This window comes from Pleurodeles waltl, chromosome 9, assembly GCF_031143425.1.
Source record: "Pleurodeles waltl isolate 20211129_DDA chromosome 9, aPleWal1.hap1.20221129, whole genome shotgun sequence".
Taxonomy (NCBI): Eukaryota; Metazoa; Chordata; class Amphibia; order Caudata; family Salamandridae; genus Pleurodeles; species Pleurodeles waltl.
The window spans coordinates 1,103,308,673-1,103,321,128 of NC_090448.1; the positions used below are offsets into that span (position 1 = coordinate 1,103,308,673).

At 45.1% G+C, this 12,456-nt stretch overlaps 1 protein-coding gene across 2 annotated transcripts in view; it reads right to left on the reverse strand.

Annotated features, from left to right (window-relative positions):
- The window catches only part of PLEKHH1 (pleckstrin homology, MyTH4 and FERM domain containing H1), a 277,931-nt gene that overhangs the window by 34,923 nt on the left and 230,552 nt on the right, over window positions 1-12,456 (reverse strand). For both annotated transcript variants that reach the window (XM_069208829.1, XM_069208828.1), the window contains 3 exons: window positions 6,156-6,297; window positions 3,586-3,728; window positions 2,202-2,331 (listed from right to left, as the gene is read on the reverse strand). In XM_069208829.1, coding sequence (XP_069064930.1) covers window positions 2,202-2,331; window positions 3,586-3,728; window positions 6,156-6,297 — 415 coding nt within the window. The remainder of the gene's footprint in view (window positions 1-2,201; window positions 2,332-3,585; window positions 3,729-6,155; window positions 6,298-12,456) is intronic.

Genomic DNA, 12,456 nt, shown 5'->3' on the forward strand with positions numbered 1-12,456 from the left:
CCACTGGTCACAATGGTGAAATGCACAGTGTAGGAATGGAACTCCCTTCAGCAGTGAGCTAACCTAGATTGCCTGTTTGCTAGCATGGTCCCTATTTTACCAACTCCAGCCATGCCCCTGACAAAGAATCGAATATTTTGCACCCAACTAAGTAGATTAAAGCTCACCATTCTAGAGGAAGCTTTCCCAGGATTAAACTGCCATAAATGGGTCTCCTGGTTTTACGCTGGTGCATGTCTTCAAGGTCCATAGACTTCAGGCCACTTGTAGGTCAACATACAATACTTTTCCTAATGCCTTTCCCCTCCTCCAGAGTTTTGTGCTCTTTAAGCAATACTGGGCTTGCCACTCTGGAGGAGACTCATTACCCTGCTGTCTCCCATTTTGCAAAAAAAAGCCCCCAATTGTAAGCCACGATCGAGAGCCCTGGTCCCCCAGAAAAAAAGTTGGATTCAAGACACTGCATATTGCCATGAACAACTGGACAAATATTGGGAGCTCCAAGTCAAGGCCTAAGAATATCTGGGGTCCATTTGTAACCGAGCTATCTCTGCAAGAACACCTGGAATCTCCCGATATCCCAGGAAACCCCCCACACAGGCCCAGAGGCTGCACCACTGGAAGCATTGAAAGCCTTGTGGATGGGCCCAGACACATAGTTCACTCTATGTTAATGATGAAAACGACACGCTACTGTGTATTGACTCCTGGTCTCCCTGAAAGAGACAGTGCTTCAGAGAACAGGGCATGAAAGGGTGGGTGAGCTCTTTGATTTACCCACTGGGAGGGGAGTGAAGGAATTTATAACCTACCATGTGTTGCCCATGTGTGTAGACTATATCTGGCCAGATTTTATTACGCCAACGTAGCCATGTTTTTTTTTGTATGTATGACTATCATGCAGTATTTCGGGAAATCTGTTATCTGTGTAAAATTTTAAACCGGAGAAAAAAAAAAAACCTGCCTCATTCCAGCTCTTTCTACTAAAGAAAGAAAACCCGTTCCTTCCACAAGTGATCTCTGTGGTCTCCCACAGTCCACACTGGCCCTCATAAGGGCAACCTACATACCACAGCATATCCTATTCAAGGTCTGAAGCAATGTGATCATTTGGCCCCCATCCTGAGTGAATTCCAAAAGCTCCCTTACCGGTCCTCACCATCTTCAAAACCAGCTGTCATCACGACCAGCACTCCCCACTTATCTCTCTGACAAGTAACCATCTCGTTTTGCTCTTGGCACACCATCAGTCATGTCTATTTAAAAAAACTATGTCAAGATGCAGTAACAGTACAATTAAAAAAACTATGTCAAGATGCAGTAACAGTAAAACTCTACTTCCAAAAACCAGCTACCTCACCACTCCCTTGTTGGCTGTATCGTTGCCTTTGACCCTTTAGACTGCTCCATTGCCTTTTGGTTAGCTTTGTGCTATACAGATAGTACATACATAATTGTAGTGCAGGAAATAAAATAATGCGAGGATTGCATTACTAACTTAGGATGTGGGACCACTTTATATATATTTTAATGACAATTCCTATCTTATAAATATATTCGTATGTCATTTCGAAGCCATGGAGCCTTTTTTATGCCAGGAGTGGATCCTAATCCTCTATGAGAATTAAGTGACGCACTGAATTCCAGTATACATAAAAATTAAGTTAATAATGAATTGTGCTGCAGTATCTCAAGCATCAGAACCGTCTTCAGAGAAAGCAGTCAATACTTCAACTTTGTGATCAAAGCTCAGATTCAGTATATGGTTTTTGAGTGTTCCAATTTTTTTTAATCACTTTTTGGATGAGGCCCCATCTGCAGTAGAAGGCACAATCAGAAGCTGTTTAGTGAAGTTGTCTGATGTGGTCTATGCCTTGCTGCAATTAAAGACTCCTCTAAACTTCCTTGATGTGCCACTGCTGTCTTTTACCAGAAAAATGCCTTTCACCATTAGGACTAAACAGCATGGTTATTAGTGGTCTACACTTTACTACGAGCCGCTGATGCAGACACCCAGGGCTCTGCAATGGTGATTCCAGCACTCAATTAAGTCTATGCACAGACAGTTTCCACCTCTGGACAGTAGACACGCTCCTTATGTAATAAAGTAGTTCCCTACACTTAACCTGAAGCAAACTGGAGAACTGACCTCTGTGTTAGGAGGGTTATATAAATTATTTAGTAAAATGTAAAACATATACCTTTGCTGCAAACAACTTGGCACCAAATAATGGCCATTTACGTGCCACGGTTAAGTAAATCCGGATACACTCTGGTGCAGAGCATCCTCTCAAAACCATCCACTTTGTAGCCAGTCTGTCCGCAAGCCTCCTTAAAAGAACACAAAAAATATCATGTTTAATTGGAGGATTATTTATCTTGATTTAGCAGATCCGAATAAAAAAAGCACATAACACATGTTGTAGACGAGACTGGGTGTGCTACATATGAACAACATATTCACAAAGCTAATTGTGAATCTGAACAACAATTAGGCAAAGAAATAGCATTCAATTATGAGAGGAAAATGGAGGATATTTACACCATGTAGAGAAAGAATGGTCTTGAAAACGTAATGGCAATGACATCAAGTAACAGGATAAGTACAATGGTGTGCCATGGAGTCTAAATTAACCAAATAGTAAGCAAAAGTAAAGAGCTGGTAGTTTAATTTAACATTACCCTGACCTTTGGAATACAATATTTCAAACTGTGAGCCTGATTCACAAAGGTATATTTACACGTGTAGGGTTATTTGTGCAAACACTACTGCAACAAGTGTACCTCAGCATTATTTTGCAGAGCACCATTTCTAAGTACAGACAAATTAAAATATATGTATTTAATTTATAAATATTACGTAAAGATGTTTTAGGAAATCCCACCACTGAGACATTTGTATTTAATCTGCATTACATTTAAAAGCAATGTTTATAATTTAAAGAAACACATTTTTTAAAAACATAATTTCATTTTTATAAACATTAACCGATATACAGATACTAAAAACTAATTAATGTAACATTATTTCTTAAGGGGAATTCATTTAAGCACCTGCCTCCATTATTTTCTATGGGAGTGTTTTGCAGTACCTGTGGTGCTTGAGTTACTCAAAGTCTGGGCTGGAGTACATTAACTACTGTCTTGTTACCTTTCAGGCTGAAGTAGCTTCAGAAGTGTAGTTTGTGAATAACAATGGGCTTACTCTTTTGTGAGTGAGTGTTTGTAGTATCTATCACTCCCTAACCTCAGCCTTACCGTATTTGAGAAGGTGAAATGCCTCGATAGATCGGGCCTTGAACAACTAGACACTGAAGGATCTTTATTAACATAAATCATAAGATATGTTACATAACAATGTATTGTAATGGGGAAAACATGCAAAAGAAGTATGTTTGGGACTTCAGGCAGGTGAGCCAGGTGAGTCAGAAGATCAACTTGTCAATCTAATGTGAGGATACAGTAGCAAACCAGTGCAATTGACAAATTTATATGAGGTTTAACATTTCATTGATAGCTCAAGCAAACTCTTTTAGTGACCTGTCGGGTCAGGAAAGCACAGCAAAAACAATCATGTAGTCCAACCTATTTTGTTCATGAGTGAAGTTCTGCTTGTATCGTTTCGGGTAGTACTTTTCCAGAACCTGCTGAAGAAGATGCCCCATTTTGGATTGTGCGGTTCCACCAGGGCTTGATGGTATTGGTCTCTCGAGGTCACCATGTTCTACCTGAGGAATACATATACATTGTTATGCAAAGATCCACATCACATAATACAAGTGCGCTTCTAACATTTTCTTGGTTGTATTGCTAGTACGAGTACATGATTAAGAAGTAGAAAAGTTGAGTTATCCTCTGGCTGTGCTAGGTTTCACAAGGAGTAACAGTGTTTCTTAATGGTGGTCCTCTAAACTTGTAATTATATCCTTTGTGACCTTTACTTATTTCCCAATGATCCACATTAGAAGCACCTGAACATTTGAATTTCTGCAGGTTCCTGTAAATATATGCACTTACTGAGCCACAGATACATTTGCACTCCATGCTGTTGCTCACACCACCAAGAGTCAGTGGAGCGGACTGCAAGCGTGTGCTCTGGTGCAAGCCCTCCCAACATGCGCAAGCTTTTCCTGGAAGTCAGAGGACTACTGTGTTTGTAACTTTTTGGGAGGAAGAACACTGCAAAGCAGGCTTTATGTATACCTGTGTGCATGTCTATGTAAATCTGCCACGGATTCAGGACACAAACAGCACTTCCATGGGCCTGACGCTAGTGCTATGATAAAGATGGTTTTTAAGCATGCCTTCAGCCATGCCCGTAATATACTATCACTAATGTGGCAAATGCTGCGCTGACTAGCTGGACTCAGGCCTGTAGGGCGGGGTTCCAAGTCAGTTGGTGTCTTCAGTCTCCTCTGCTGGGGGCCAGCTTAACAATCCTCCTTCTTTCTTCTTTTCGTCTTCTTGAGGTCGCCAGGAATCTGGTGAACTGGGTTTAGGGGTGCCCCTAAATACTAGATTTAGGGGCGTTACAAGGGTCAGGGGTAGTAGCTAATGTCCCTGAGGGTGGCTACACCCACTCTCTTTGGAGAGCGGGCACATTGCTAACCCTACTGGTCCCTGTCCTCCCAACCAAGACAGAGGATTCTGCAGGGAGGGGGTCTCCTCAGTCCTGGACACCTTAGGGGTGGCCCTAGCTGGAGTGGTCACTCCTCCCTGTTTTACCTAATTTTCCCACCGGACTTGCCGCCAAAAGTGGGGCTTTGTCTGGGGAAGTGAGGGAGGTGGAGTAGGGGGGGGGGGGGGCTGGAGTGCCCTGAGGCATTGTAACATGAGGTTCGCTGCCAAGTGTTACAGTTCCAGGGGGGAGGTGTGAAGCACCTCCACTCACAGCAGGCTTTGTTTCTGGCCTCAGAGAGCACAAAGGCCCTCACCCCATTGGGTCAGAAACGTGTCTGCTAGGGGCAGGCTGGCACAGACTGGTCAGCCTTACACTAAAGAGCTGGTTAAAATACAGGGGACATCTCTAAGATGCCCTCTGGGTGCATTGTGTACAATAAATCCAACACTGGAATCAGTGTGGGTTTACTGTGCTGAGATGTTTGATACCAAACTTCCCAGACTTCAGTGCAGCCATCATGGAGCTGTAGAGTTTGTAATGACAAACTCCAATCCCATGAATTTAATATGGCCATACTGCACTTACAATGTCTAAGAATGGACTTAGACACTGTAGGGGCCTATTGCTCATGCATCTATGCCCTCACCTGTGGGATAGTGCACCCTGTCTTAGGGCTGTAAGGCCTTCTAGAGGGGCGACTTACCAATGCCACAAGCAGTGGTTGGTGGGCATGGCACCCTGAGGGGGATGCCATGTCGACTTTACCTTTTTCTCCCCACTAGCACCCACAAGTTGCATTGGCAGTATGCATGTGTTTGGTGAGGGGCCCCTTCGGGTGGCACAATATATGCTGCATCCCTTAGGGGCCCTCCCTGGTCACAGGGCCCTGGGTACCACTGGTACATTTTACAAGGGACTTGTATGGGCCATTGTAGAACAGTTATAGGGAAAGAACCTAGATGCTGGTACCTGGATAGCAGGATCCCAGCACACACTCAGCATAAAATATCAGGCAAAAGGTTAGGGGGGGCTACTGCAAACAAGGGGCCAGTTTCCTACAACACTCATCAATTCTGGACTGTTGGTTCAAAATGGAAACCAACAGTATTCTGTGATTAAGATATATTTATTACCACAGCATCAGTAGTGGCTGCATAACCAGGTGTTCAGTCTGTCAATTGGAGCATCGGTTATTGCATCTGCATCCTTTAGCACTTGAATGTAATCTGCCATGTCCACCACTCTGCAGTTCCACCCATGCCTTGGAATGCACCAGCATGTAAGTCTTATGAAGGCACTGGTTAGCTGCAGGCAACCCAGTCATTGCAACAATACAAATCCCTATAGGAGCTGAGCAGAGGGCAAACTTTAATGAGACCTGCTCTCAAGACTTTAAAGTGCAATTTTTCATGAATATGAAAACAGGAAGGCCAGCAGTCTAACAAAAAGAGGCTCTTTTCTTTAATGGCAGACAGAGAGGCACACAGCACACAGATCCTTTATCAATATGGCATGAATATTTGAAGCTACTCACTTGTGCCATCAGTGCTGCCATTTCCAGTGCAAGCTCTTTGTTGACAGGAAACCTCCCGCTGGTGATCTCGTCACTCACTTGAGAAGCCAGCAGAAGGCGCTCTCGATCGGTTTCACCTTTTGCTTGAGCTCTAAAGTATATTCTAAAATAATAATAATTTAAAAAATCAAATGAGTTTACAAAGATCCTGTGTAGTAGAATTAAGACCATTCAAAATGCAACACAGTATTGGGGAGCACTACAATATTACTGGGAACATGTTCAGGCTGCAAAGTGTTAAGATCCGGGAAGGTACTTTGATAAGTGGATTGTAATGGGCTGCCCTACAATCTACATTCATCTGTTATTTCTCATATCTTGCCTCAAAAAATAAGTAACTTAACTTTGGTAAAGCTCTTTCAGGTAGAGACTATCTAGCCGCAGAATTCTTACCTTCTGAATATTCCCTGGACATCAGACAGAATCTGGAAACTTACTGCGCAGCTCTCCACTGATACCACTCTGCTTTGGAAATTACATGCTCAGCCTATATAGGCGCCACTCCTGCGGGCTGTCAGTTGCTTTCGAGGATGTTCACCCACACAGATTCAGAGCCACAATAGCAAATTGGTTGTGACGAGTATGCACATTTCTAGTGTTGGGTTCTTATTAAATTATAGAGTCCAATCACAGGGGGGATGTGGGACGGTTGGTAGGAACACGTGGCTTGATAGCTGGATTCTTCTCCTCAGGGAGAGGGCTTGACATCCTCTGAGGGAATTGAGCCCATGGAGCTTGATCCTTATCAGGTAGAGCTATTGGGCCCAGGGGGACCCTCTAGGGATCAGCTGTGCCAGGAACAGAGAACCTATCCCACACTCTTGAAGGCTTGAGGCAGCAAGCAGCTGCAAAGGAGAAGGGAAATGTCAGTGGCTCCCACAGGGTCTATTAGGAGAAAGGGCTCCTTTACAGTGAGTGCAGAGATCCCAAACCTGTTGCAACCAGGAGAGTGGAAGTGTCTTAGCAGTTTAGAGAGTTCATCCTTACTTTAGTACATGACATCCCCCTGGCTGGGCATCTGGACCAAACTAAAACATAGAAAAGGCTTGTCAGCCATTTCTACTGGCCCAACGTGTCCCAAAAGGTGAAGGAGTTTTGCAACTCGTGTCACCTGCCAAGCCAGTGGTAAGGCACCCAAAGGCCCCCCTAATTCAACTGTCAGTGGTTGGGGTTCCCTTTGAAAGGGTTGGTATGGACATAGTGGGTCCACTTGAACCACTCACATCCTTAGGACACCAATCTATACTGGTAGTAGTGGAACATGCTACCAGGTATCCTGAAGCAATTCCCCTTAGGTCTACTACAGCTCCTGCAATAGCCAAAGCCCTTATTGGTATCTTTACTGGAGTAGAGTTTCCTAAGGAGGTGGTTTCTGACAGAGGTGCCAACTTCATGTCAGCTTATCTAAGACACATGTGGAATGATTGTGGGGTGACTTACAAGTTCACCACACCATACTATCCAAAAGCCAATGGTCTTATTGAAAGGTTTAACAAGACATTGAAGGGCATGATCATGGGGCTCCCTGACAAACGCAAAAGGAGATGGGATGTCCTCCTCCCATGCTTGCCTTTTGCCTACAGAGAGGTGCCTCAGAAGGGAGTCGGGTTTCCCCACCCTTGGAACTTCTGTTTGGCCACCTTGTTAGGGGACCACATGCACTTGTGAAGAAAGGTTAGGAGAGACCTCTCCATGAGCAAGATGTGGTGGACTATGTGCTTGGCCTCTGCTCTAGGATGGCTGAGTACATGAAAAAGGCATCCAAAAACCCTGTGGCCAGCCAACAGCACCAGACGTAGTGGTATGACCAAAGGCTGCACTGGTGGAGTTCCAACTAGGGTAGAAGGTTATGGGTTCTGGAGCCTGTGACTCCCAGGGCACTTCAGGACAAATGGAGTGGCCCTTACCCTATCCTGGAAGAGAAGTGTAAGGTCACCTACTTGGTAGACCTGGGCATTAGCAGGACACCCAAAAGGGTGATCCATGTGACCCGCCTCAAACTCTACTGTGACAGGGCTGATGTAACCATGCTGATGGTTACTGATGAGGATCAGGCAGCAGAGAGTGAACCTTTCCCTGAGCTCTTCTCACACAACCCTTAAGATGGGTCAGTTGATGGAGTTGTCTACTCAGACAACCTCTCTGCCCAATAGCAGGCTGACTGCAGGCAAATCCTGCAGCAGTATGCTGATCTCTTCTTCTTAACCCCTGGAAGGACACATCTGTTTACCCATGGTATGGACACAGGATACAGCTTGCCTGTCAAAAACAGAAGCTATCGGCAGTCTGACCAAGTTAGGGACAGCATCAAAGTTTAAGTCAACAAGATGCTGGAGCTAGGAGTTATTGAATCCTCTGATAGTCCTTGGGCTAGCCCAGTGGTCTTTTTCCCCAAACCTCATTCCAGGGATGGAAAGAGAAAGATGAGGTTCTGTGTGGACTACAGACTTCTCAACTCTGTCACCAAGACAGATGCTCACCCTATTCCAAGATCAGATGAGCTGATAGATAAGCTAGGTGCAGCAAAGTTCCTCAGTATTGCAGGGTACTGGCAAATTCGCATGGCACCAGGAGCAAAGGAAAAGACTGCATTCTCCACACCTGATGGGCATTATCAGTTCACTGGTATGCCCTTTGGTTTGAAGAATGCCCCTGCCACCTTCCAGAGGTTGGTGAATCAAGTCCTTGCTGGCTTGGAGTCCTTTAGTGTAGCAAATCTAGATGATATTGCTGTCTTCAGCTCCTCCTGGCAGGATCACCTGATCCACCTGGGTAAGGTATTGCAGGCTGCACTCTCAAGGCATCAAAATGCCATATGGGGCAGGGCACTGTTGTATTCTTGGGACTCCATGTAGGTGGAGCCTACAACCTAAAGGCAGCTACAACCTTTACAGCCCAAGATCCAGACAGTTCTGGACTGGGAAGCTCCTACTACCCAGACTCAAGTCAGGGCATTGCTTGGCTTGACTAGTTATTACAGGAGGTTTGTGAAGGGATATGGGTCCATAGTTATCCCCCTCTCACAGAACGGACCTCTAAAAAGATGCCCAAAAAGTTAAACTGGACTCTTGACTGTCAAAAGGCCTTTGGCACCCTGAATGACGGCCATGACCAGCCTGTTGCTTTCATTAGCAGGTTACTCTGCAGGGAACAGCTTTGGAGTGCCATTGAGAGGGAGTCCTTTGCTGTGGTTTGGTCCCTGAAAAAGTTGAGACCATACTTGTTTGATACTCACTTCATTGTGCAAACTGACCCCACATTTCTCAGATGGCTAATGCAAATGAAAGGTGAGAACCCTAAACTTTTGAGGTGGACTTTTCAGTGGAACATAGACCTCGGACTGCCCATGCCAATGCAGATGGACTTTCCAGGTTTCGCCACTTAGACAATTAAGACTCTCTTGGGAAAGGTTATCATCTTTCGTTTGGGAGGGGGTTGTGGCATAGGTAAGTCAACCCTCTAGCGAGCCTTACAGCCCTAAGGCAGGGTGCACTATACCACAGGTGAGGGCATAGCTGCATAAGCAATATGCCCTACAGTGTCTAAGGTCATTCTTAGACATTGTAAGTGCAGTGTGGTCATATTGAGTACATGGACTGGGAGTTTGTCATTACGAACTCCTCATTATTGAAGGCTGGGAAGTTTGGTATCAAGCTTCTCAGCACAATAAACTCACACTGATGCCAGTGTTGGATTTATTGTACAATGCACCCATAGGGCATCTTAGAGCTGTCCCCTGTATTTTTACCAACTCTTTAGTGTAAGGCTGACCAGTCTGAGCCAGCCTGCCACTAAAAGACAAGTTTCTGACCCCTTGGGGTCAGGTCCTTTGTGCTCTCTGCAGTCAGAAACAAAGCCTTCTTTGGTGGAGGTGCTTCACACCTCCCCCTGCAGGAACTGCAACACTTGTCATTGAGCCTCAATGGCCCAAGCCCGCCCTTACAGTGCCCCAGGGCACTCCAGCTAGTGGAGATGCCCGTCCCTCCACCTGGACCAAGCCCTACTTTTGGTGGCAAGTCCAGCTGGAAAATTAGGCAAAACAGGGAGGAGTGAGAACTCCAGCTAGGACCACCCCTAAGGTGTCCAGAGCTGAAGTGACACCCTCCATGCAGAATCCTCCATCTTGGTTTGGAGGACAGAGACAAATAGGGTTAGGAGTGTGCTCCCCTACCCCAAAGGGAGTGGCACAGGGAGGGTTGTAGTCACCCTCAGGGACAGTAGCGACTGGCTACTGCCATCTGACCCCTGGAACACCCCTAAATCTAGGATTTCAGCAGGTGGCCCTCCTCCTTGTCCAGCCTTTAGTTTTCTGGAACCGACCCCATAACCCAGCTTGTAGCATCTTTGTGACCCTGTGACCCTCTCCCCCTCCCCCCGGTGTCCTCCTACAGTTTTGTGGGTTGCTGTGGGACTCAGCAGATACACCCCCTGTGGGCAAACTTATCTGTTGGCTTGCCTTTAGTCCAGCAAGACTTTACTATGAGCACAAATAAATGGATTAAAGAGAACCTTCTGGCTCTCTCAGTCTTACAGTTGCCGATGAGGAAGTGTGTTTGGTGTTAACGTGAGGCACCTCCTGGAGCTCATCTACACCCCCCAGGTCTGCCCCGAAGTCGCAGGTACTTACCTGCCAGCAGATCTGTTTCCGAGTGCCCCCCAGTCTCCATAGGATCCCATTCTAAATCCAACACCAACTTTGACCTCTGCACCCGACCAGCCTTGTGTTGCTGGTGGTGCATGCTTGGGGTCATCTTGAACCTTGTCCAGTGGACATCCTGACCCCTGGAGAGTGGAACTGTAAGTTGAGTACTTACCCCAAAACGGCACTAACACTTTTCCTCCTCTAGGACTGTACTGAAAATTGCACTGTCAACTTTTGAAAGTGAAGTGTTACTTGCCTGTAAACAGTTTTATTTGCCAAACCTAAACAAAGTGCTTTTGATACATATGCCTGATACATACTTACAACTCTACTTACCTGCAACAAGAATCTTTTGGTCCTAGAAATAAAGTAACAAATATACTTTTGCTATATAAAAACAATTGGCCTTGAGTTAGTCATTGATTGTGTGCCTCATTTCTTGACTGTGTGTGTACAAGAAATGCTTTACACTACCCTCTCATAAGCCTAACTGCTCGACCACAATACCACAAAAGAGAGCATTAGTATTATCTACTATAGCCTCTGTTAAGCCTCGGGGGAACCCCTGAGCTTTGTGCACATTATATCTCATTTTGATAGATATATAGCCAGCTTCCTACAAGCATCTCTACCAGAAAGAGCTTTACTAAAGGCACGTAACTTGTTCTTCTGATAGAGAGTTCTAGCAGTAGATTCGTCACCTTTTGAATAGATAACAAAATCAGTATATAATCGGAGGTGGTCTGTGAATGGACTCAAACGGAAAGTCCTGCAGGAAAGACCGAGCAAAATGTCCCTCTTGGTGAACCTGACTACCCAAAAATAGTGTTTTGTGAACGTATAGAATGACACCCACGTAGCTGCTTAGCAAATGTCCTGGACAGTGACTCCACATGCCAACACAGTTTTGACAGCTTTGGCCCTAAGAATAAGCATGTAGTCATTACAGAAGATGCTTTTTGGCAAATTCATAGCAGATCTTAGTGCAAAGCACAATCCAGAGGGAAATGTTTCTCTTCTACACAGCCTTGCCTTTTTTGGCTCCACCGAACCCGAGAAAGAGCGGATTTTCCACTCAGTGTTCCTTGGTGCAATCAATATAAAACCTTAGAGCTCTCTTTGGGTCAAAACGGTGGGGTCTCTCCTCCTCTTTAGAAGGGTGAGGGAGAGCATAGAAAACCCGCAAGGTGATGTTTGACCACAGTGGAAAGACATCACAAATTTAGGCAAGAAGGATGCCCAGATTTTTTTAAATCTTTCGTTTTGGCGATGGCTACGATTGCAGTTATGAGAGGCGCAACATTTGAGATATCTGAAGGTAGTGTGCCCTATGCAGGCAACATTGTGTTGTCATGAGCGACTTGAACAAGCATGATGGGAATTGATATAAAAGGTTATACATATTAGAAAAAAGCCCTAAAGAAGTCCTTTGTTGAGGACGAAACGCGTTGGCTGATGTTTTGTGCATTTTTTGCAAGAAAACAGAATAAGATGAAGAATACAATGAGACGACATTGAGTAACTGGACTTTCTTTGATATATTCAAAAGTGGTGCACTATCAAAATATTATTTGTAGGATGCCCAGGACCACAAAACCAGCTGGTCTGGGAAGAAGGTGG